The sequence below is a fragment of the Anoplopoma fimbria genome, chromosome 11 (assembly GCF_027596085.1).
Source record: "Anoplopoma fimbria isolate UVic2021 breed Golden Eagle Sablefish chromosome 11, Afim_UVic_2022, whole genome shotgun sequence".
Taxonomy (NCBI): Eukaryota; Metazoa; Chordata; class Actinopteri; order Perciformes; family Anoplopomatidae; genus Anoplopoma; species Anoplopoma fimbria.
Window position 1 is genome coordinate 865,997 of NC_072459.1, and position 26,756 is coordinate 892,752.

Genomic DNA, 26,756 nt, shown 5'->3' on the forward strand with positions numbered 1-26,756 from the left:
CTAACTCCTCATGAACTCTGATGTTTTCCATCGAGGTCGAGGAGAAGTGGTTAGGAAAAGACGTCAGGAGGTAACGTTTACAGTCTGACCTCTGACCTCTGACCGACGCCTGTCAGCTGCAGCTCCTCGTTGAGGATCAGACGCCGCCTGCAGCTGACTTCAGGACAAATAAAACCCTCTTCAGTGTCCGCAGACCTGTCCTCCCCCCCGACACCTGACAGCTCACATGTATACATGCACATATATGTATAAATATATATGTGTACACATCTATCCTTTCAACCCTTTCAACCTGTCCGTGTCTGTCGTGAAGTGCTGAGTTTGCACAGATTGACATTTGGGCAGCAGAGGTTTATGAAGAACTCATGACTGAAGCTTCTCTTGTTAAATTACAATAGAAAGAAGGAACTGAATATTTTATCTTTCTTTTAAAATCACAACAATAAACGTGAAAGTTGAATGGCTGTTTTTTTGGCTCTGTTTTAACTAGTTATATGCTACGAGAAACATGAAGCCGGAGAAGTGTTTAGCTGAGGAGCTAGCGTCTAGGTTTGTTAAGTTCAGCATCAGCCTTTGGTCCTGTTAGCCTCTAAGTTGTGTTAGCTTAGAGTTAGCTTCAAGGGTCCTTTTATTTAGACGTTTGACTGTTCCGCGAATGTTTTTTTCTGTGGTAACCATCCAAACAATCCAAGCGTTGTACCCACAACTTCTGGTCCTGTTTATCTCGACGTTGCGTTAAATAAGAGTTAGCGTTGGTCCCTTTAGCTCAGAGTTTACTTATCTGTCCCTTTAGCTTAGAGTTAGCTTCAGCTTGAAACTTAGCTTCTACTTAGCTAACTCTAATACAAGTTAGCTTCTAGGCTTCTCACCTGCCAACTGCAGGATTGATTGTTGATTAGCTTGTTAGCTAACAATGTTAATCAGACAGACTTCCCCCTGCTTCCAGTCTTTGAGCTAAGCTAGGCTGAACACATTCTGGAACTTTCTCATTTTCTTCCCCCAATATATCAAGCTAACATGAGTTTCTGTTTGAGCGTGTTTAAGAGCAGAGGAAAGAAGGAATGTGATCAGATAAGAGGCTTCTGTGTCCCTGCCCTGTCCGGTCCGTCCAAACCAGCCTCGGCCTGAACGGACGCCACCGTTCTGCTGCTGATGACTCACTACAGAGACAACATCAGACAGAGAAACGCTTCAGCTCTGACTATTAAAGAACTCCTGCTGCTCTTAATCCATCATCCCCTCTAACCGGATCGGCATCCAGACCAAAACACTTCCTCTGAATTCCTGAGCCATGAAACACCAAGATAACCGATGCAACAAAGAGCCGACTCGCTGAAACAAAATGTTCTGAGTCAGGATGCTAAATGCAGACTCATTAAATCACTTATGAGTCAGCAGTATGTTAAACTGTATTCTTGGTCCAAAACAAGGCCTTAATTGGTCAAATATGTCCGTTGGGTGAGTAAGTCCTGAGCAATGTTTTCCTTCAGCTGATGATCTCAAACATGAAGCATTAGAGCAAATACTGCCAGGACCAGAGACACAACTGATAAAATAAACTGAAAATACTCATTTAAATCCAAATAATGAGATAAAGTTTAAATCTCAAGATTATAAAACCCTAAAACAATACTATAAATATTAAATCAAGATTATGAGATACTAAATTCTGAGATAATCTGTGGATATAAACACGACGACATCACTCAGTTCAGGGTATGAATTAAACTCCGGAGGTATTTAGCTGAGGAGTGAACAGAAGTAAACCCACCACCATGTTGTTCAGAGGGAGCAGACTGTCGTTGTTTCAGAGAGATTCCTTCTCTGTGAAAACACAGACTCATTGTTCCTCTGATCTCCGATTTATCTCCATTCAGCTCCCTGATGCTCAAACCATTCAAGAGAGAAACAGCAAGAAACTTTACTGCAGGGAAACGTCTGCAGAGAAAGGTCTGCAGAGAAACGTCTGCAGGGAAAGGTCTGCAGGGAAAGGTCTGCAGAGAAACGTCTGCAGAGAAAGGTCTGCAGGGAAAGGTCTGCAGAGAAAGGTCTGCAGGGAAAGGTCTGCAGAGAAAGGTCTGCAGAGAAAGGTCTGCAGAGAAACGTCTGCAGGGAAAGGTCTGCAGAGAAAGGTCTGCAGAGAAACGTCTGCAGAGAAAGGTCTGCAGGGAAAGGTCTGCAGAGAAAGGTCTGCAGAGAAAGGTCTGCAGGGAAAGGTCTGCAGAGAAAGGTCTTCAAGACTGTCTGCTGGAAATGTCTGCAGAACAAACTGCAGAGAAACATCTGCAGGCAAACGTCTGCAGAGAAACGTCTTCAAGACTGCAGAGAAACATCTCATCAGCAGACTGAATCCTGTTTCTCTTCATTGTTCAGTCTGACCAGTGTTTAGTGGTGAAGGAAGTATTCTGGTCCTGTATTACAGGGAAAGTACTGTCACCACACAGTAAAACTACTCTGTTACAGCACAAAGTTCCTTCAGTAAAAGTGTGTGTAGTATTATTATTGTTATCATATTAAAGGATTTTAACTTCTGTTGTTTCTATAAAGAGCTGCTGTGGGATAAACGCAACCTTTAATTACGTTATAAACTCAGTGCTTCATGACGGCCAAATACCACAGAAAGACCAGGATGTGGTGTTGTAGAGGAGGAAATGAAGCCATTGTTTAATCCTGGATTCAATGCCAACAACTCTGAGCACTGAGGAGCAGAGGAACCAGGGACCATCTATTTGAAGGCACAGTAACATTTTTAAGGCAGAATAAAAGTCTTTTTTGGTATACTTTTACTCTGACAGTCTTCTATTAGAACGGTCATAATCATGAAGTCATACAGTTTCTGAGTATCCTGTTTAGTTCAGTGCGTATATATGTTTATATATATATATATATATATATATATATATATATATATATATATATATATATATAATATATATATATATATATTATAAGATGATATAGAACCAGACTAACTGCCTCCACCCTCTGTTCAGACAGCAGCTGCTCCACCTTTCCTCCTCCAGTTTGCATTAAACATTGAACCCTCTCGTGTCCTTTTATGGAGCGCTGCTTCTCCAGCAGCCTCGCTGTGCTCCTCATCAGAGAACGAGGAGAACAAACGTTGAACAGAGTCACTGACCGGTTCTACCAGACTTCACTTCAGATCAGAACATTTAGTTCTCCAGGTGAAGAACCTCCACGTTCTCTCACTGGTGCACCAAGTTTAACATGTTAACTTGAGTCTCACATGAAGCTCGGTGACCTCTGACCTTTTCAGGCGTGATGAGGAGCAGGAGAACATGTGAAGAACATAAATGTCAGAGAGCCTCTTTGGGCTCTGATGGCAGCCACACCAGAAGCTTCAGGCTGTAAAATCTAAAACAGGAAGCTGAGAACAGACGCTTAAAAAAAAAAAAAAAAAAAAAAAAAGAGAGAAAATATTCAAATAAATATTCTCATATTTATTCTTACTTTTATTCTCAGTTATATTCTAAATGATATCTTATTTGCAGTTTAGTCCTTGATGTCAGACAGAAGTGAACAAAAGCCGCTTGTTGTTTCTAGACGTTGCTGAAGTGACAGATTTATAACTTACAGACTTATTAGATATTAATCTTTAGTGTTGATTTTCTGTCTGACTTTACATTCATACAGTCACACAGAAGATAAACTGTTTTACTGTTTGACGCTGACGTTGATGCTTCAGTCATCAAGAACGAACAACACTCTCTGTGTCTCGACTCCACAAACAAAGAGACCTCCTTTATCCGCACAAAGACAAATATCCCATGATCCTTTGCTGCTGTGTGCTGCAGACAGTGAGGATGGGACTCTAGAGTTATGTCCCTGATGCTTTAACAGAACAGAGAAAAGGTTCTGGTCCAACACCTCGTGGTTCTGGAGGATTTAACGTCTGCTGAGATCTGATTCTGATCAAAGAGTCGATTTAATACGAAAGTAAAGACACAAGAAGAAACCTGGATCATTGTTCTCTGACTGAAAATATCTGGTTCTTAGATTAAAAAGTCAAAAGGTCACAGGAAGCCTGTAGGCATTAAGTCAACTACGACTCCCAGGGTGCATTTCACCAACAATCACAAAGCTTCACATTCTGTCGTATGTTCCGCCAACGAAGCTAAAGATCAAACTTTGTAACGAACTGATAAAAACCTTAATGAAAGTTAATTGGAACATTTTGGCCGCCCTAAAAACGTCTTCTTCAGCGTTCTGATGTTTGAAGCTCCGCCCTCTTGTGTAACTTCTGGTTGCAAAAAACCAAGATGGTGACGGCCAAAAGCCAAGATGGTGACAGACAAAAACCAAGATGGACAATTAAAGACAAATATATGAATTCCTCCACAATCCAAATATGGTCACTTCTGTTGACTGGTTGCAGAAAAGCAAAATGGCGACGGCCAAATTGCTGACCTCGAGGCTTCAAAACATCAGTCCACAAACCAACGTGTGGCGTAACCACGACCACGTCCACTTCTTATAAACAGTCTCAGGTGCAAACTACTTCTACACACCTGTTGTTAGACATTATTTATTCTCCTGATGATGCTACATTGCTAACATCTAATCTGTGTTGAAATCTGCAGAAGGAGAGCTTGTTAACGTTAGCTGTTAGCTGTTAGCAGCTTGGCTAAATAACGGAGCTAACGGCTAACGAATGGAGGTTCAGTTCAGTTACATTATGATGCGTTCAGGCTCTGTTCTGTGAAAATGAGTATTGGGTGAACATGTAATCTGTAAAATGTAGTGTTGGTGATAAACTAGAATAAATCCAGTAGGTTGAAGATGTTTTCACATTAATATAAAATAGATATTAGAGATGAATTATGATGTTTAACTTCCTAACACGAGCTCTAAGATTATAACACATCATTAACACTTATAATGACAATGAAAATACAATCTTTTATTTAATTTGAACAGTGTGTTTTTATGCAGTATATATATGTATATATATAGATATATATACATATAGTTGTTGTTGTTGTTTTTTAACACACTGGTCTCTGATTGGTTCTCGGTAACAGCTTCAGAACTGAATCAGCAGAAAGCTCACATGAAGCCTCGTGAAGGCATCTCCTCTGTGGCATGTCAGACATGTGACACCGCCGACATGCACAGGTGTAAATATAGGAAGCATGTTGGCCGCCAGATATAGAAACGCCGGGCCCCAACATGTAGCAGCAGCAGTGGGCACATTCTTCATGCTTCTAGAAGTACTACCCTGAGCCTTCCTCGTAGCACTTATTGCACTCGTATTAGTTGTTGCACTTACTGTATTTGTATCAGTTCGCTGCACTTATTGAATTCGTATTCGTTTACTGCACTTATCCTATTCGTAGTAGTTTGTAGCACTTATTATATTCGTATTAGTCTGTTGCAATTATTGTTTTCATAGTAATCTGCCTCTGCACTATACTTTTGCTCTGGTTTATGCTTTAAGATGCTTGTTTAAGAAAGGAGATGCACTTATGACTTCTGGTGACTAGTAGTTCTCTTGAATACCTATGTTGAAGACACTTCCTGTAAGTCGCTTTGGATAAAAGCGTCTGCTAAATGACTGTAATGTAATGTAATGTAATGTAATGTTCTAAAGGTCACGCTAACGAAGGGCCCCCGTGGAGAACGCCGTCCTGCTGCCGCCGACTGAGCCCAGATTTGCATGAGAGGTTCTAATCTCGTTTCATCAGCAGAATATTCAAACGTTTCAGAGGCAGAAACACTGAGCGGCTCATGAGTCTGTGTGAACAAGCAAATCCAGCTATCAACCATCGCACCAGGAGAACACGTCAGAACGTCCACCATGAAGAGAACGTATTGTCCCCAAGGTGACTTATGGGGATGCCAAATGTCACGTGACTTCCTTCATTGATTATCAGGCGTGTTAACGATCGATTACTCAGCTAATCGTTACAATATGACACGACACAGAGCGCAGGTTATGAAATAACAACGTTTTACAGCTAATAAATTAAACAAATATAATTTATACTATAATAAAAAAGATTTTTGATTAAACAATTAGCCAGTCAATCAACAATATAAGCAAAAATATCAAATGTAACATTATCTTTTAGCATTTTAAAGTTGAAATTACTAGTAATTATACTAATAATTACTATAATATATTAAAAAAACCCAGCAAAAATCAAGCATTATGAGCACACAGATCACAATTTTCACAGTATTTCTAGCATTTTATAACCGAAGCTTATTTTAAAAAACTATGAAAAAAACAACATCAAACGAACATTATTTACACAAAGAAACCATATTTCACTATATTTCCAGCATCTTATGGATGGAAATGACTAAAAATGTTACTAATAATTAAAAAATATCCCAAAAACGAGTCGATTTATCCCAAAAATAACCAACAGATTCATCAACAGATAAAAACTGAATCAAAATATCTTTGCAGCCCCAAAAATGTAAACGTAGAGACCATCATGTGACGAGATCCCTGCTTCCTACCTCCTTACCTCCTCCACCCTCGTTCAGACCAAACCCATCCTGGTCAAACTGTGGTTTTTGTCACACAGAACATGAATATTTAACACTTTATATTCGGAGCAAGTCAGATTCTTCCGAGTCAGGACCTGATCACTACTGAGCATGTGCAACTCTCAACAGATGGAAAGCAACATGAGTTCAAGCTCCTTTCTTACACAAGCATGCTTTAAGATGCTTGTGTAAGAAAGGAGATGCACTTATGACTTCTGGTGACTAGTAGTTCTCTTGAATACCTATGTTGAATACACTTCCTGTAAGTCGCTTAAAAGCGTCTGGATAAATGTAATGTAATGTAATGTAATGTATGACTGTAATGTAATGTAATGTAATGTAATGTAAAGTTCAGTTCAGTTTGTTCTAGAGAACATTTAAAAGAGCAGAACCAGAAGTCTCGTTCATCAGCTGTGGAGCTGAACCACGTAGATCTACGAGCCCGTGTGGTCTGTGAGTCGTCCCAGGTTGACCTCTTAGTCAGCCCTGCTGTATCTAACATCAGTCCAGCTGTTCAACACATCTGTTCAGGTGAAACACACACAGACCCCGGGGACAAATACTGTAAACTCCACCAACACAGCGAGTCCTTGAACGCCACACTGGATGAACAGCGATGCTGCTTTCAAGGGTTGTGACTTTTGTTTTTAACGTTAGCTCTGTTAGCATCAGTGGTGCTTTCTGCTGTCTGACATGCTAACAATGCTAACATGCTAATGTCTCACATGTTCTAATGTTCACAATTTTAGCTTAGCATGTTAGCATGCTAACATTAGCTAATGATAAGTTGACCTGATGATGGCGCTGGATGAAAAGTCAATAAAGTTATTACAGTTCATCCTATTTTTATTAATATAAATATTGTTAATAGTGTTTTAATTTAAATAATATTTAATGTTAAAATAATTACTGAAAGAATGAATTTGTATGAAATGGGACACATTTTTATTATTATTTTGTTGTTGAAGTTGTTTGTTCTTTTGTATTTTTGTCTGTTTTAGTACAATTCTGATGTTTTGTTAAAGTTTTTTTTGTTTTTAAGAGACTCTTGTGAGGTTTCCTTTTGTAAATAAAATACATATATACTTAAATAATGTTCTACTTCAGTTTTTACAGTATATTCAAAGTGTCAACTATATTTTTTAATCATGATTTATATTCTATAAACTTGCCAAATCAATTAATCTATCAATCTTTGGAAACAGGTGGTGTCAGGTTTGTGTTTCTTTATTAAAGATTTGATTAGTGATGAAACAATTAATCAATTAATGAAACTTTCTCTGGTTCTACATTTAATAATAAAACATGAATAAATAGCACATTTCTCGTAAATGTCACAAATTCAATATATTTGAGTTTTTTTCGTCATCATCCTTTTTCTCTAAATGCAAATATACAATATGTTTCCCATTTATATATTTCTACTATTTAAATTGATCTTTTTTTCCAGATGATAAAGTTGTTTTCTTATTTAAGAAATGTATGGATTTATAATAATAATAATTAATTGGTTTGTGTGAGAAAATAAAAAGCTTTATTTACTTTAAACATGTTCCTTTGATAGATTATTCCCTCATCAATAACCTGATCAGAATCCATCGAAACAGGTGGTGTCAGATTTGTGTCCTTCTATATTAAAGATTTGATTAATGATAAAAAGATGTATCAATTAATGAAACTTTCTCTGGTTCTTTATATAATAGTAAAACATAAATAAATACCACATAAATGTCACAAATTCAATATATTTGAGTTTTTTCGTCATCATCCTTTTTCTCTAAATGCAAATATACAATATGTTTCCCATTTATATATTTCTACTATTTAAATTTATACTTTTTTCCAGATGATAAAGTTGTTTTCTTATTTTTGCTTCTTTAGAATAAGAAATGTATGGATTTATAATAATAATAATTAGTTGGTTTGTTTGCTTTATTTACTTTAAATATGTTCCTTTGATATATATTTCAATATATTTGATTTGAGTTTTTATTATATTGATCATTTTTTCCAGATGATAAAGTTATTTTTGCTAAATAAGAAATGTATGGATTTATATAATAATAATTAATTGTTTGTGTGAGAAAATTTTTTTTCTTATTTAAATATGTTTTTGATATTTTTCAATTGTTTGATTTTTTCTCTAAATGCAAATATACATTTGATTATTTTTTCTGATAAAGTTTTCTTTAGATAAAGAAATGTATGGATTTATAATAATAATAATAATTAATTGGTTTGTGTGAGAAAATAAATAGGCTTTATTTAACTTTAAATATGTTCCTTTGATATATATTTCAATATATTTGAGTTTTTTCGTCATCATCCATATGTTTCCTGTTTTTATTTACTTTTACTATTTATATTGATCATTTTTTCCAGATGATAAAGTTTTCTTTATGTATGGATTTATAATAATAATAATAATTAATTAGTTTGTGTGAGAAAATAAAAAGCTTTATTAACTTTAAATATGTTCCTTTGATAGATTATTCCCTCATCAATAACCTGATAAAGTTGTTTTCTTATTTTTGCTTCTTTAGAATAAGAAATGTATGGATTTATAATAATAATAATTAATTGGTTTGTTTTTATTAACTTTAAACCTGTCCCTTTGATAGATGATCCCTCATCAGTAACCTGGTCAGAAGGCCTGGATGCTCACCTCCACCTGGAGCTCCTGCACTGGTTGTCCCAGAGCTCTGGACGGAGGGACGGAGTCCTCGTAGCCGCCTTGAGGCTCCTGCTTCCCCGCAGAGGAGGACGAGGCGTCGGGCCTCCTGCTCAGCAGCGACGAGGCCAAGTAAACGGCCACGACGGTGAAGAAGAGCGCGGAGAGGATGAAGGTCGGGTCCAGATCCATGGTGGAGGTCGGAGAGGAGATGATGAGGAGCTGCTCAGGTGTGTGTGTGTGTTGGTCTGCAGTCACACACACACTGAGCAGCTCCTCCACCCTCAACAGCTGATCAGGCTGCTTTCAAAATAAAAGCACTGAAGATCACTGTACTGCCACTTAAGATTTCAGAATAAAATAGTTTTTATAGAATATGAAGCATTGATGTACAGTACCAGTGAAAAGTGTTGGACACACCTTCTCATTCAATGGTTTGTATATATATATATATATATATATATATATATATATATATATATATATATATGATGTATATGTATATATCTCATTCAATATATGTGTATATATATATATATATATATGTATGTATGTATATGTATATATATGTATATATATATATATATATATGTATATATATACATATATATATATATATATATATATATATATATGTATATATATATATATATGTATATATATATGTATATATATATATATACAGTACCAGTGAAAAGTGTTGGACACACCTTCATTCAATGGTTTGTGTATATACATATTTATGTATATATATATATATATATATATATATATATATATATATATATATATATATATATATATATATATATATATATATGTATACATAAACCATATGTATATTCATGGTATATATATATATATATATATATATATATATATATATATAGTACCAGTGAAAAGTGTTGGACACACCTTCTCATTCAATGGTTTTTCTTTATTTTTATTTTTTTATAAAAAGACATCCAAACTATGAAGGAACACATATGGAATTTAGTGTAAACAAAACCACCTAAAAGTGCAGTTATTTAATACCTATGTGAGAAAGAATGTTTTATTATTATAAGCTCTAAAAATGAATTTATTTGCATAATTTGTGTTTCTGTAACTGGTTCCACCCCTTGATTAAATTCTTTACACTCTTAATCTTTTCAAAAGCTGCTCTGATGTTAAGAGAGGACAAAATGTCTCCAAACTGTCACATAATTATCTACAAATATTAGTTTAGCATGCTGACATAGCTTAAATAGCCACCTGATGAAAAGTCAGACTATCAGTAAAGTTATGACAGTTCATCTTTTGATTAGTTATATAAATATTGTTAGTGTTTTACTTTGAATCATATTTAGTTTAGTTTTTATGTTCAATAATGAGATGAGGTTGTATGAAGTAGAACGAGCTTCTTGTTTCTCCATTTGTTTTATTATATATTTAATGTTTTGTTATTTATCAGATTGTTTGGCTGATAGTTGTTTCCTTCTGTTGAAGTTTGATTCTGGTGTTTAATGTTTTCTTTGTTTTTAGGTGACTTTTGTGATGTTTATTTTGTATACGTGTGTGTGTGTGTGTGTGTGTAGTATATTAAGTGTGTTAACTACAGTCTACATTTTTAGAATTTAACTCTTTAAATGACAGTTTGTTGACATATAACCACTGTTGTTTTTTTACTAAAACTCACATAAAGTAAATTCCCTTCAGGTGTTTCTGAGGTTTCACGTTCACCAGAATGAGACGGACATAAGGTCACAGTGACCTTTGACCTTTTGAAATCTACGTAGAAGCTTCAACGACATTCTGAGATACTGCTTCTGTAGTATAGATAATCTAAAATCACTCCACTAAAAGTCAAAGTCAATCAAAATGTTACAAAATAAGTATATCAGCAAAAAGTACTTCAAGTATCAAAGTGAAAGTACTCACTTCTTTCACAGTTATCTCTTATTATAGAATATTATATTTTTCTGTTTCTAAAGTATTATAATGAGATTCTTTTTGTTTATTTCATGAAATGAGCAGAAACTGAGACGTTTAAAACTGAAGCTCGACGGTTTTCCAGAGTCGACCTCCGAGGTTAAAGGTCAACGACCAAACGTGGTATCGGAGGAGTCGAGAGTGAAGCAATAACACAAATAACCTAAAAATAAAAAGTCTAAAACGTCCCCAGTGGTTAAATAAATAAATAAAGACTGATCGGACAAAGAAAGTCATAGAAAAGATTTTTATTGACCAACAGAACTGAGATTCATCACATCGTGTCAGTCTGAGCTCCTCAGATTCAACATTTAATCTCACCATGGACTCGTTCAGCTGATCCCAGATCAGTTGAGAGGCCCTGAAGGCACCATGTGACCGACCTCAGAGACCAACACGGTGCCTTTAAAACAGAAACACGTCAGTTTCACTGACTCAACGTCTTTATAGGCACTTTAGTCTGAAAGCCACACAAAGTTACAGCTCCGTTAAAGGACTCAGGTTTTAGAAAAAAAGATCCGACTGGAGCCGATACGAGTCGTCAGAAGATCAATAACTGGTTCACTGATTAGGTTTGATGCAAAGAAGTGAGTTTCTAATCTTAGAAACTCAACATCTTTAGGACAAAACGAGACATTTGAAGACGTCAAAGGTTTAAAAACAATTAATCAACTCAATGATCGACAGTAAGTCTGTAAATATTATTATTAGTATCAGTATTGATTACTCTGCAGACTGTTTTGTCGATTGTTTATGTCCCCAACCCTTTATATTTTTAAGATGTTTTATTTGAAATGGTATTTTACACTATTGATTAGGTAGAATCGGATATTGTTGTAATATTTTTCATATATTTCTCCAAACAAACAGAGGAATTCTCCACGTTTAGTCTTCGTCTCTCTTCTTCAGTAACCTCACTTCTTAATCAATACGTTTGAATGATCTCTAGATATCAGCAGGTGCATAAATCATAACTTTTTGATCTTTCCATGTGTCTTCTGGGATTAAAGTTCTGGTTTTAGTTTTGAATCACTGGTGTTTAAAACTAAATGTTCAAGAGGTGAAGAAGACGTCTTCACATGTCTCGTTTTGTTCGACCGACTCTCCCAAACTCAAAAAGAAAAGAAAAACAAAGAATAATCACATTTAAAACCATTTGTTTTTTAACATATTCTCTTTTAAAAGGACTCAAACGATTGATCGACTGCTGCTGATTCATTTCCTGTCGCAGCGTTTCAGCTCCAGTCAGCAGATTAATCAATGATGAACTAATCATTAGTTGATATTTGACTCTGTGTTGATCAGCTACAGTAATTGATTCGTTGCTGGTCCTCCAAGCAGCATGAAGACGAAGAAGAACAAGTCTCTTCTTCCTCTTCTCCTCTGACACAAACTGAACGCTCCCCCATAATCAAACAACCTGATCAATGAATGCTAATGGACTCTGAAACACACAGCATCTCCTCCTCCACTGGTGCTAAAGAAGCAGCAGGGCATTCTGGGGAATGTAGTGCCCTCTGCTGTCATTTATGATGACTGCACAAAACCAATATGACTCAGCGTTTAGCGACTGCGCTGCAGCATTTTGGCACGAAACGGGCAGAACACGGAAAACGAACTCTGGATCCAACTTCTTCTTCTTTAAGGCTGTTATCACCGACGCCACACCCAACTATTTAAGAGTAAAGTTTCATTCTGACAGCTCACTAAAGACGACTCGGGCCTCTAGTTTCACAGCAACAAGACTGAAAAGATGGAGCTCAATTAACACTAACGAGACGTTAACGGCTGATCAGTTTAGCCTCCAGAGACAAATGTTCATGAAAACCACAAAGAGAACAGTGAGTTGATATTTTTGTTCTCAGGAAGTGTGAATCATGAAGAGCTGAAAACATGGAACACACACAACAGTTGTGTTTATTATTATAATGAGCTGATTTTTTAATGAATCTAGTTTTGACGTTTTGGAGCAGATCTGAATCAGCGAGCGGAAAAACATAATTTTAATGGAAACAGCCTTTCTAGTTCTGTTCATCATTGAGATCTTTTAACCCTCTGGACCCCAAAACCACCCCCCCCCCCCCAAAAAAAAAAAAAAAAACATCTTTCCGTCAGTCCTTGAACACATCATGTGCAATGAACGCTTCTTGTTTAAAATCTCCCCCCAAAAGAAACGTTTCCTTTAAACAGATTCTGTTAAAGACATTAAATTCTGAGCTCCTCAGTGAATCTATGAAGATATGATTGATTCATCTGAGAGCAGAGAGGAGAGGATGTAAAAATATTAATAGTTCAATATATAAAACATGTAGAGCCTCCATTTTCTTTACAACATCGGTCACATTCAGACGTTGGATATTTAGATTCCATTGGTTTCCAATTATTGTGAAATAAATTATCAAAGAAATGTAACTCTCTCTTATGATTTATGTCATTATAACTGTGTTATTCTGCCCTAAAGACATGTTTGATTGATCTGTTTGCACGGAGAAACAGGACTTTAACAGTGAAGGGAGAACAATGTGAGCGACAAAAGCGCTCCAAAAGGCTCTTTGGGGTTCAGAGGGTTAATGACCTCGTCTCTTCTTCTGTGGTGGTTTAAAAGGCACAGTGAGTCGCTGCTACGCTGACCAGTACGTCACGACGCCACGCGGATTCATTTAGATGTGATCAGGCCGTGACGGGCCGGTTTACGCCTGTGAAACAAGAGGCCCGAGTTGAATCTATATCAAAGTGTAGAGAAAAGTCCTCTGGTTCACCGTTAAATATTCCAGATATATACCAGACCTTTAAAACCAGTTCCCTCACCAGTCTGGTTACAATCTCACTAAACAGACACAAGCAGACGTGGATTGAAAGCACAGTGGTGACGGGGGTCTCCAGTGACCGCCCCCCCCTCGTGTTCTAAACTAGACAGGAAGCAGCTGTGTTGGTGAGTGGGAGGAGTCACCGGCTGGAGGAGGGCGGAGCCTGCAGAGGGCCGAGGTCACCGTGACGAACTCCTCTCCTTGCTGACGCAGTCGTCCTGGCCGCTGGCGTCCCCGTTGGCCGACGCCCCGCAGGTCCGCCTCTTCTTCCTGCGGTGGGACACGGCGTCCCCCTCGGAGCCCGACGCCGCCTGAAGGGGGGCGACAAAGTGTTCAGACGTGTGTCGTTACAACACCGTTAACGTGTCTTAAGTTACAGCCGTCTGTCACGTGTCGACACCTGTTGGCAGCTTCAGACCCGACATTTGTGACAGGAGGAATTATATTTATACATAGGTTTATATGTACATATATATACACATATAAAATATGATATAAATATATGTATACAAATAGGGATTGTCACAGTGTGTTCACGCTTCAGTGTCAGCAGGACTTTACATTTCACACGTCGTTCAACCCTTTAATTCGCTGCTTCTGACTTATGATTCTCGGTTTGTTAAATGAAAGAAAATATAATGTTTACAGTCGTTTTTTTATAATGAGAACAGAAGGTGTCGCATGCTGTACAGATTATAGATCCTAATTAATACAGATTTGTGTGTAAATCAGGCAGCAACCTCTGGTTCTTGAAAGTGAAGCCAAAGCTTCATGTGTTAAAGCTGCATTCTCTCTGTGTCCATCAGGGGGCGACTCCTCTGGTTGTATAGAAGTCTATGAGAAAATGACTCTACTTCTCTCTTGATTTATTCCCTCAGTAAACATTGTAAACATGAGTTTATGGTCTCAATCTCTAGTTTCAAGTCTTCTTCAATACAGCATGATGTTTGTTTTGTAAATAAAGATTTTCTTTATAGAAATCTTTAATTTGAATCAATCCATATTAAAAATGAACTTGTGTTTATCGTCATTAGAAAGTTCATTAAAAAAGAATAAACAGTCGAGATGAGCGCTGTTAAGACATGTTGGTCGTCTCTCTGCAGGTTGAGCTGTTCTGTGATCAGATTTCCAACATGGCTGCTGTCAAAACATCCGTTTTGACGACTGACTATAAAGGAGAGCCTGGAGGTTTGGTGTTATAAGTATAGATGACATGGATACCTCAGTGTGTGTGTGTGTGTGTGTGTGTGTGTGTGTGTGTGTGTGTGTAAGCACATACATCAGAGTCGGAGTCAGACGAGCTGGATGAAGATGATGAAGAGTCACTGGAGCTGTCGGACGCGATGCCCGTCGACTCCTGAAGATCAACTTTGTCGGCCAGCACCGCCAGGTCGGGCCTCTCCTGCTTCAAGATCCTGAAACGAGCAGGAAAAATCACAAACACCAGTAAATAATTATGAATCAGTACTAACACACACAAATAACATTAAAGCCTCAGTTTTTATTTCTTTAACCCTCTGAACCTCCAAACCCGCCTTGGACAGAAGAGCATGTTTTCTCTAAACAAAGAAGAACAACCAGAAGCTGTGCAAAATTTTGCACAAAATAAACCATTTACTTTAACCAGATTCTGATAAAAACATTAAATTCATTAGATTCATCGGAGACCAACAGTCATGTGAACAAAAATCTGTGAAACTTTGACAGGAGAGGCTGTAAAAATGTAAATAGTTCCAATATTTACAGCACGTGCTCCACTCCATTCATTTTTTCCAACATTGTTCAAACTTGTGGAAATTTGGAAAAATGTTGGAAATGTAGTTTCCATTGATTTCCAATTTTTGTAAATATAATAAATTATTTACTATTAATTTTGTTATTCTGCTCTAAAGACATGTTTGAGTTCTCTCTACTTCTAGTCATCATTGTTCTGTTTCCAAAGAGGAGCAGGACTTTTATTTTGAAGTGAAAACTTCTCTACAGAGATAATGTGACAGGAACAAAACATAAATAAAAAATGCTTGAGGTTCAGAGGGTTAATGACTGAATATCTTTTTATTTTCTTATACAACTAAAAAATGAAATAAAACAGCCACATCCCATTCTCACTGTTCTTAAATGTTGTGGAAACACAAGAAGACATGATTATCTAAAACAGGAACTAATAGATCAAAGAATAAATCAACCAGATTATGTGGAGACTTTATGACGTTTCAGTTTGTACCCAAAACATATTGTGGTGATGAAACTAAGAATTAAAATTATAAACTGAGGCTTTAGTTTTGAGGTTTGTTGTGTCATTTTATCAAATGACCTTTATTATAAATGAATATCGTCACTTTAAAGAAAAAGACAAAACCATTTCCTTCAGAAAACAGCAAATTAAATCTTTCTGGATTAAAGTTAATAACTTGTAAATTTAGATTGTGCAGATGTCCCGGGATGAGTCTAATCTCTGGTGAGTGCAGCTAAAACTCTCCTTCTCGCTGTGTTTCTGATTTCTTACCGGTACCACTTCCTGGAGAGTTTGGGTCGCCCTCGGACGGTTTTGTGCCACACGATGGGGAAGTTGGTCGTGCTGGCGAAGTTCTGAGTGACGGCGATCGTGGTGTCCATGTTGAGGACTACGTGCCACCACCCGCCTGCGGACACACAGCTAGTGACCGTTAATGACAGAAAAGAAGTGCTGTTCTTTATAGTCCTGGACAGTCTGAAATTTAGATATATTAGGAAGTAACAACAAAGAACTTCAAACGTCAAACAACAATCTATAAAATCTTTTCAGAAAAGACAAAAACTTGGTAAAAAACAGTGTGAAACAAGTTCAGACTTCAAATGTCAGTGAAGAAGAAGGTGGATTGTATAATATGAAATGTGTAATGGGAGGAGATCCAGATGAAAGTAGTTGGTTTGTTTACATCCGAGTTAAAAAAGAAGGGGCTGAATAAGATTTGGAGGATGAAGTTCGGTCACTGACCAGGCACAAAGACGGTCTCCCCGGGTCTCTGGAGGATCTCCAGCGGGGTGAACTCTGGAGGCCAGCTGGGCTGCTGCGTTCTGGGGTAAACCACGTTGAACCAGGTGATAGCCTCGTCCTGCTGGTTGCCCCCGTCCTCTCTGGACACTTTGATCAGCTCGCGGGGTGTGTTGGTGGGGAACAGACACCACCTCTTGTGTCCTTGAACCAGGGCGTTCCAGGCGCTGGTGCCCAGCGGGTCGATGTGGATGCCGGTGCCGGAGCGAGCCGGGCCCATCACAAACCACCTGAGAGGAGACCAGAGGACGAACCAGCTGAGTGTATTTTGAAAGTCATTTGCAATTATTGATCTATTTTTTAATAACCAAATCACAGTTTAAATGTCGCTGAAATCGATATGTTCCTCAGTTTATAACGTTAGCAGCACCGCTAACGGCTAACAGGAGGAGAGCTAGTAACGTTAGCAGGACCACTAGCGGCTAACAGACGGAGGTTCAGTTCAGTTACATTATGATGCGTTCAGGCTGTTCAGTTAAATGAGTATTGGTTGAAGGTAAATTATAACGTTCTCATGATGCGTTCACATGTAATCTGTAGAATGTAGTGTTGGTGATGAACTAGAATAAGTCCAGTAGTCTGAAGGAAATGTTTTCACATTAATATAAAATAGATATTATAGATGAATTATGATGTTTAACTTCCTAACAGTAACTCTAAGATTATAAAACATCATTAAAACTAATAATGAAAAGATCTGTTTTAATCAATAAACATACAATATTTTATTTCCTTATCATCTGAATTGTGTGTTTTTATGAAGAAAAAAACCCCACAATTTCTTCTTCAGATTGTTGAAATGATCCGTTTCACCACCAGTACCACCATTATGAGGACTGTATTGGTGTATTGAGTGCATATAAACAGCTCATAGAGGTGTTCATCTTTAATTATGGCTAAAGTCGACTAAACAAAGAGCCAACCTGTACGGCGGTCTGCGCTTCTCTCCAGCAAACTGGAACAGGTCGTCCCTGAAGAAGACTGGCACCTGGTAGTCGTCCAGCAGCTTCCTGCGTTTGGCGTGTTCACCGTAGCTGCTGTCGAAGATGTAGAGCGGGCTGTCGTCCCTGGTGGTCTCCAGGTACTCCATGTAGTACTTCATCTTCATCTTCACAGAGTAGCCGTCGTTGTCCTCCCCACACTTGAACTTCTGGTTGCGGTACTTGCGTTTGAGGCGCTCCAGAGTCCACTTCTCGCGGGCGGGCCAGCTGTCCTGGCAGCCCTGCAGCACGACGGGTTTGTAGGGCCGCTCGAAGCGCTGGATGAACTCTTCAGGACTGAGATGGAGGGCGTCCATGCGCTCAACGTTGTCCTGCAACACAACACACAGGAGTAAAGTAAAGATCTGGATAACAGCTTATTCTATCCTAGAAGACATTTTTAAGATAAGATAATCCTTTATTAGTCCCGCAGCGGGGAAATTTATAGGATTTACAGCAGCAGAGAGGATAGTGCAAACAAGAGACATAGTAAATAAAAAAAAAAAGATCAAAAACAAGTATTATGAATAAGTAAATAAGCAGTAAAAACAGTAAAGAATATTAAATCCACAATAACTGAAATATTATATATACAGACAGAATAACTTTTGCACAGTGTATATAATATGTATTTAACCAATGTATGTCATAATATTTAGCAAGAACATGTCCAGCTTCCATCTTTGAATGGATGAACTGGGAGAACATCTGTACGTGTTGTTTAAACAGGTAAAGTTATATCTCTGAAATAATAAAATACAGATATCAGGAGACAAAGAAAAGGGTGTCAGTGTAAAGTTAAAGTGTTGAGGAAGTCAGTGCTGTGATAAACGCTTTGTTTTAAAGACCTTTTTAAGGAACAACACCACATCAGCTGTGGCTTTTTATGAACTCACTAATGTTTGACGCTCTAAATAATCTGTTTTGTGACCGTTTAGTTCTGTCCTGCTGACAGGAGAAAATATCTGACAAACCACCGACACCTATTCAGAATGAAACTCATGAAAACCACAACGTTTGATCCCACAGCAATAACAGTATAAAATCATGCATTGTATTATATCAGGATTTTAATCTAGAGCCTTGGTTGAAACATTGTGTTTTTTACTACTTTACCCCAGATTGAGGCATTTACTTTCCTGCAGACAAAAACATAAACATGCAACGATAACAATGCTTATTATCGACATAATCAAGACAGAGAAAAAGAAATATCCCTAACCCTACTATACAGAATATAAATAATAAATAAATAAACAACAGTGACATTCTGTAAACAAACTGGCATTTATTAAAGAGTTAAAATATGAATAATTAGTAGTTATTTAACTCAGGGAAAATGGAAATTAATATAAATATACATATTTTTCGGTCATTTTTTAATACATATTTTCTTATTTCGTGCCTAATTGATATTTTTTATTTAATGACTAAATTATCTGTTTTTTTATTTTGATGCAGTTGTTTAAACTTCTGAGGTGACTTAGATAAAAGCATGTGATGGATCAGACTGTAGTCTCCTCAGGACCCTGTAGTCTCTGTAGTCTAGTCTCAGTGGGACTCTGTAGTCCTCTGTGGGACTCTGTAGGGACTCTGTAGTCCTCTGTAGTCCTCTGAGGGACTCTGTAGTCCTCTGAGGGACTCTGTAGTCCTCTGTAGGACTCTGTTGTCTCTGTGGGACTCTGTAGTCCTCTGAGGGACTCTGTAGTCCTCTCGGGACTCTGTAGTCCTCTGTGGGACTCTGTAGTCCTCTGAGGGACTCTGTAGTCCTCTGTGGGACTCTGTAGTCCTCTGTGGGACTCTGTAGTCCTCTGTGGGACTCTGTGGGACTCTGTAGTCCTCTGAGGGACTCTGTAGTCCTCTGAGGGACTCTGTAGTCCTCTGTGGGACTCTGTAGTCCTCTCGGGACTCTGTAGTCCTCTGAGGGACTCTGTAGTCCTCTGAGGGACTCTGTAGTCTCTGAGGGACTCTGTAGTCCTCTGAGGGACTCTGTAGTCCTCTGAGGGACTCTGTGGTCCTCTCGGGACTCTGTAGTCCTCTGTGGGACTCTGTAGTCCTCTGAGGGACTCTGTAGTCCTCTGAGGGACTCTGTAGTCCTCTGAGGGACTCTGTTCTGTAGTCCTCTGTGGGACTCTGTAGTCCCCTGTAGTCCTCTGTGGGACTCTGTTCTGTAGTCCTCTGAGGGACTCTGTAGTCCTCTGTGGGACTCTGTAGTCCTCTGTAGTCCTCTGAGGGACTCTGTCGTCACACCTGTGTCTACGTGCCGAGCTGCACTCCTGCTGCTAGCCTGCGGTGGCTAGCCCCGTTAGCTTAGCCTAGCCTAGCCTAGCTGTTACCTTCACGCTGCGGGGCGACACGTCGAAGCTCTCGCTGTACTCGTGTCTGATCCAGTCCTGAGAGTCCTTCAGCTCCGGCCTGGCGCTCCGCTTCGCCTCCTTAATCCTCTTCTTGCTTTTGTGGTTCATTCTGCTAACGCTAAGCTAACACTAACGCTAAGCTAACGAGCTAGCCGGGGCTGCTGTAGCCACACATCCACCGGCCTGCACTGCTAGCCGGCTAGCTGCTCTGCTGGGACAGTTTATTTATGTACACAACAGACACACACGGGTCTGTGGGTGAGTGGGACGCGTCTCCGGGTCTGTGCTGACAGGTGAGGAGTCTCTGCGAACACCTGCCCGCTCTGAGCCCTGACACACGGCTATGAAGCTAGGTTAGCTAGGTGGCTAACTGCAGCACAATGCTTCGGCAGCTGACGGACATCTGCAGCGCCCGCCCCTTTCACCGGAACACAACGCTCATTGGCTGACGCGTCTACAGAAGCAGAACGCTGATTGGATGGGGTTTAGATTGAGCCTTCCCGCCAGGCATTTTACGGCAATCTGATTGGCTGTTGAATCCTTTTCCCTGTACGACCCGGAAATCGGCACAAGCATGGCTGCTGGTGATATACTGTCAATATAGATTGATTAAATGTCGTAATACGAGTCCTGATCAGAAGACAACAAGTAGGAATACTATCTGGAGATGTAGTTATGTATTTAAGGGAGTATTGAGCCGAACAATGGAGCACAGTGGAGAGGAGACACCGAGCAGAGAGTTCACCTTCAGAGACAACAACAGTGAGGACTGCCTGTGTGTGTCCATACCAGAGGTGTGTGTCAGGGTTATTATTATTATTATTATTATTATTTATAATTATTATTATTATTATAGTTATTATAATTATTATTTATAATTATAATTATTTATAATTATTATAATTATTATTTATAATTATTATTTATTATTATTTATTATAATAATTTATTATTATTTATAATTATTATAATTATTATAATTATTTATTATTATTTTATTTATAATTATAATTATTTATAATTATTATTATTATTTATTATTATTATTTATATTTATTATTTATAATAATTGATTTATTATTATTATTTATTTTATTATTTATAATAATTGATTTATTATTATTATTATTATTTATAATTGTTATAATTATTATAATTATTATTATTTATTATTATTATTATTATTTATAATTATTATTATTTATAATTATTATTTTTTTTATTTATTATTTTTATTTATTATTATTATTTTTATTTATTATTTATGTGTGTGAGGCTGACGTCATGGTAACATCTCAATGAGCTGTCGTCTTCTCCTGTATTAGAATCAAGGTGATAACGCCTGAAAAATGTGTGAATATAAGTTAATTATGTGTATTTAAATAGTTTGCACCCGATGGAAGATCGATCAGAGGCAGTAATCGATACGTTAGACTCACTCAAACACTTCATTACTTCATTCACTCCTAACACTGTGACTTAAACATCACATAAATCATGAACTTTAATCTTTGAAGTTTTAATAAATTTTAACATAAATCAGTGTTTCATTATAGAAGAGGAAAATCACCTTTTTCACTTTAATGACTAAAGTAAATGTAACAAGAATGAATAAGAAATGCAGCAATTTGCTTCAATATCTTTATTTTTTCTATATTCTTGCATAAAATCATTTACTTGTGCAAATAAAGAGTTAAAAACTAAAAATTCCTGAAGTTTCGAATCTCTCAAAGAGAGACGATGGTTTACAACAGGATCAATGGTGACTACTATCTGATCAGAGACCAGCGCTCTCGGTCGTCCTCTCCTTTGTCCTCCACTATCTTCTTCTTCATCAGTGTTTTCAAACTAAATCATTCAGTTACAGCAGAAAAGCATGAAATGTGTCACTATTTAGATTTAAACGTGTTCTTAACAGTTTTGAAAACTGTGCAGCAGATATTAAGGTGTAGTGAGAACGAGAAGAGAGTTCATTGATTTTGGAACATCGTGGTCATTTAATGTATTTTTTGTTTTGTGGAATGTGAACAAAATCAAATGAAAAATGATTTGATTTTGATTTTTGACTACAGGAAGAGTTTTGCAAGTTAAAAAAAACCTTTAAAATGTTAAATATGCAAATATGTATGTTTTGTCCTTTAACTGTGAACTTCCTCCTCTTCCTCCTCAGGTTCTGGACCCACAGTATGGGATGTATGTGTGGCCCAGTGCCGTGGTGCTGGCTCAGTATCTATGGAAACGGAGAGAGGAGCTGAGATTCAGCACAGTGCTGGAGGTCAGAAGAACAATCTTCATCTTTGACTCAAACATAAAACCTCTCCGTCTCTAAAACACATCAGACTCTTTATAATACCTTTAAATACATATCTGAAGTACCAGAGGAGTACCGAGGCTTTAAGTGTTTAAATGTTCTAACCTTCCTCCTCCTCCTCCTCCTCCTCCTCCTCCTCCTCCTCGTGGCTCAGCTTGGTGCAGGTGTGAGTCTACCAGGTGTGGTGGCGGCGAGGTGCGGTGCTCAGGTGATCCTGTCTGACGGCGCTAAGACTCCTCTGTGTCTGCAGAACTGCCGGCGCAGCTGTGAGGCCAACGGGCTCCGAGACGTGGCCGTGGTGACTCTCACCTGGGGGGAGGTCTCACCTGAGCTCCTCCTGCTCCCAGAGCTCCACATCATCTTGGGATCGGACGTTTTCTACGAGCCTCAGGGTCGGTTTCCTCCTAACGTCCACGTATACTGACGGCCTCGTAGTCGGCCTTTAACCCCAGTGACCTGCTGACCTGCTGACCTGTTGACCTGTTGACATGTTGACCTGCTGACATGTTGACCTGTTGACCTGCTGACCTGTTGACATGTTGACCTGTTGACATGCTGACATGTTGACATGTTGACCTGTTGACATGCTGACCTGTTGACCTGCTGACCTGTTGACATGTTGACCTGTTGACCTGCTGACATGTTGACATGTTGACCTGTTGACCTGCTGACATGTTGACATGTTGACCTGTTGACCTGCTGACTGTTGACCTGCTGACATGTTGACCTGTTGACCTGCTGACATGTTGACTGACATGTTGACCTGTTGACATGCTGACATGTTGACCTGCTGACCTGTTGACCTGTTGACATGTTGACCTGCTGACATGTTGACCTGTTGACCTGTTGACCTGACATGTTGACCTGTTGACATGTTGACCTGTTGACCTGTTGACCTGCTGACATGTTGACCTGCTGACCTGTTGACATGCTGACATGCTGACCTGTTGACATGCTGACATGTTGACCTGTTGACATGCTGACATGCTGACATGTTGACCTGCTGACCTGTTGACATGCTGACCTGCTGACTGTTGACCTGTTGACCTGTTGACATGCTGACATGCTGACATGTTGACCTGTTGACCTGCTGACCTGCTGACCTGCTGACCTGTTGACCTGTTTCAGATTTTGAAGACGTCCTCCTGACTGTTGCTTTCCTTCTGAGGAAAAACCCCAGAGCTCAGTTCTGGACCACATACCAGGAGAGGAGGTGCTGAAAAAACACATCAGACTCTTTATAATATGTTTATATGACATATCTGAAGTACCAGAGGAGTGCTGAGGCTTTAAGTGTTTAAATGTATCACTGATTCAGTTTTAACCTTCTTCCTCCTCCTCCTCCTCCTCCTCCTCGTGTCTCAGTGCTGATTGGTCGATTGAAGCGCTGCTCCACAGGTGGAATCTAAACTGTGTCGACGTTCAGCTGGAAACATTTGATGCAGACGAAGCTGAGCTGGCTGGATCGACTCTACCAGGAAACCACAGCGTCCTCCTGATGATCATCACCCTGAGGACGGAGGATGAGGTCATGTGACACAACATGTATAGTTCTGTAGAAAATGTTACATTTTACATCTTGTAATATGTAAACAAAATGAGTTTACTGTCATTAAAATGATGAAATATGAACCTACATGACTGAATCTCATTTGAAACACAAAAAGTTCAGGTTTATTTTGTCACATTAATATCTGTAAACACCCCCGGTGGTGAAGGAGAGGTACTGCAGGTCCTTCCTTCCTGCTGCTGTCAGGCTGCACAACCAGCTCTGCTCCCAGCAGACCACATGACACATGACAATAAAAACACTGTGCAATAATAGTTAAAATAGTTTTTTTCTGTCTGTAAATATTATATTTCAGTTATTGTGTTTTACTACTGTTTTTATTGCTTATTTATAATACTTTTTTTTTTTTTTTTTTATTTTTTTTTTTTATCTTGTCTTTCTTTACTATGTCTCTTGTGTGCACTTTACTCTCTGCTGCTGTAAGCCTGAAAATTTCCCCGCTGCGGGACTAATAAAGGATTATCTTATCTTATCTTATCTTTACAGTTGTTTTTTTATTTTATGTTAAACACTTCCCACAGTCAGAGAAACAGTGGAACAAACTTTGAATCCTTTTTCATTTGGTTTCACTAAAAAAACATTAAATGTCCATGAACTCTCTTCTCATTCACACTCCACCTAAATATCTGGCACAGTTTTCAAACCCTAACACACTGTTTTAAAAACAGTAAGAAACAGGTTTAAATCTGAATAGTGACATATATCATGCTTTTCTACTGTAACTGAATTGAAATATATAAAACATCTTCATTCATTCATTTCAAACAGCTGAAAGCCTGAACTAGATGAACTGATTTAATTCTTGTTACCAAAAATATATTTTTGTTTTAACTCTTTATTTTGCACAAGTAAATGATTTTATGCAAGAATACAGAAAGACATATACAGATATTGAAGCAAATTGCTGCATTTCTGATAAATTCTTGTTACATTTACTTTAGTCATTAAAGTGAAAAAGGTGATTTTCCTCTTCTATAATGAAACACTGATTTATGTTAAAAATCATTAAAACTTCAAACATTAAAGTTCATGATTTATGTGATGTTTAAGTCACAGTGTTAGGAGTGACTACGTTTCCTTTCTGAGTGAGAATTGTTTCCAGTGTTTTTTATTTTGAGAGGTTTGGTGGTTTCAGTGGGTTTTGGTCAAGATGCATGTTGTTTATGATGAAGACCGCATGAAGAGTTATTATTATTAATTATTATTATTATCAAATGAGGGGGCTGCACGGCCCGGGTTCAATTCCCGGGCTGGACAACCTTCTGTGTGGAGTTTGCATGTTCTCCCCGTGTCAGCGTGGGTTCTCTCCGGGTTCTCCGGCTTCCTCCCACAGTCCAAAGACATGCAGCTTAGGTTCATTGATGACTCTGAGATTGCCCGTAGGTGTGGATGTGAGTGTGACTGGTTGTCTGTCTCTATATGTCTGCCCTGTGATAGGCTGGAGACCGTCCAGGTGAACCCCGTCCAGGTGTACCCTGTCCAGGTGGTGAACCCTGCCTTCACCCATTGACAGCTGGGATCGGCTCCAGCACCCCTGCGACCCTTAACTGGATAAGCAGGTTACGGAAAATGGATGGATGGATTATCAAATGAAACAAACTGTTAGATGAAATATGATGATCACCTTTTGTTTTCACGTCTGACTGGAGTGGTGTGTTCTCTCCTGTGACCACCAGAGGGCAGCATCGCATTAAACAGCCTCACACTGACCCACGTCCTCCAAAGAAGAAATAGGAAACTGTGAAGCACAAAGTGTGTGAGATGACTTCAACTAAAAATGAGCAAATAAAGAGGAACTCTACGTCTGTCGTCCTGTGTTTTGATGTTGGACCGTGCAGCTGCTGGTGTGTCTGCAGGTTTATTTGTGTTCAGCTGCACAAACTGGAGTAAAAACTCTCCTGTCATGATAATAAAACACCTGTTTGCACTCCAATCACACAAAGTGACGGCTTCAGCACCACCAAGCATAAGAACTGCGCTACAAGTAAAAGGCTTACATTCAAAATCACATATCAGCTCAGACGTTCTACCAACAAAATGAACTTTAAGGATCAAAAGAAGGATTTATTATTATATCATTTACTTTAAGCAGCATTTGGATGTGGTGATCATTCTCACTACTCTGTGTAATTGATAACAATGTTAACCTCACATTATAACCTCAGACGACAGCATGTAGGTCGTCCAGCAGAAAGGTGAGCGGGCTGCGTTGGTGGAGGCGTGATGTTTCAGATAACCATTAACAACCATCCAGGAAGTCCAGTTTGAGTTTGAAGGGTTATCAGGGCCTTTTCCCTCCTGAAAGTCTGATGAGGGTTTGTTTTCTGTTACGTTAGCTCCTTCCTCAAAGCCGTTGTTCAGCCACGCTGTTCTCAATGAAAGGTACGGATGTCTGCTCTCACCTACGTCGTATTGTAGTCATTTTTCGGTCGTTGTCACCTACGTCCTGTCGTTGTCCCCTGTTTCCTGTTGTTGCTGCCTACGTCCAGTCATTGTCACCTACGGTTCTTCTTGCCTGTTTCTTCTTGTTGTCGCC

At 38.6% G+C, this 26,756-nt stretch overlaps 3 protein-coding genes across 4 annotated transcripts in view; 1 reads left to right on the forward strand and 2 right to left on the reverse strand.

Annotated features, from left to right (window-relative positions):
• LOC129098049 (protein TsetseEP-like) overlaps positions 1–9,403 on the reverse strand; it is an 11,989-nt gene extending 2,586 nt beyond the window's left edge. The window contains 1 exon segment of the mRNA XM_054606995.1: positions 9,185–9,403. Coding sequence (XP_054462970.1) covers positions 9,185–9,382 — 198 coding nt within the window. The 5' untranslated portion in view covers positions 9,383–9,403.
• A 3,855-nt stretch (positions 9,404–13,258) lies between these two features.
• jmjd6 (jumonji domain containing 6, arginine demethylase and lysine hydroxylase) lies at positions 13,259–20,723 on the reverse strand. Its single transcript, XM_054606975.1, has 6 exons — positions 20,319–20,723; positions 17,926–18,314; positions 16,946–17,232; positions 16,475–16,610; positions 15,248–15,383; positions 13,259–14,279 (listed from the first exon to the last, which is right to left on the reverse strand). Exons 1-6 carry the CDS (start codon positions 20,445–20,447, stop codon positions 14,148–14,150), a joined length of 1,209 nt encoding a protein of 402 aa, XP_054462950.1. The 5' UTR covers positions 20,448–20,723; the 3' UTR covers positions 13,259–14,147.
• Positions 20,724–20,786: 63 nt separating this feature from the next.
• Positions 20,787–24,559, forward strand: mettl23 (methyltransferase like 23). Of its 2 annotated transcripts, none has more exons than XM_054606983.1 (5): positions 20,787–21,133; positions 22,510–22,614; positions 22,805–23,042; positions 23,779–23,863; positions 24,016–24,559. In XM_054606983.1, exons 1-5 carry the CDS (start codon positions 21,044–21,046, stop codon positions 24,185–24,187), a joined length of 690 nt encoding a protein of 229 aa, XP_054462958.1. In that variant the 5' UTR covers positions 20,787–21,043; the 3' UTR covers positions 24,188–24,559. The 2 variants fall into 2 exon arrangements, with proteins under 2 accessions (XP_054462958.1, XP_054462959.1); XM_054606984.1 differs by having other exon boundaries at positions 20,873–21,133; positions 22,901–23,042.
• Positions 24,560–26,756: the final 2,197 nt, after the last annotated feature.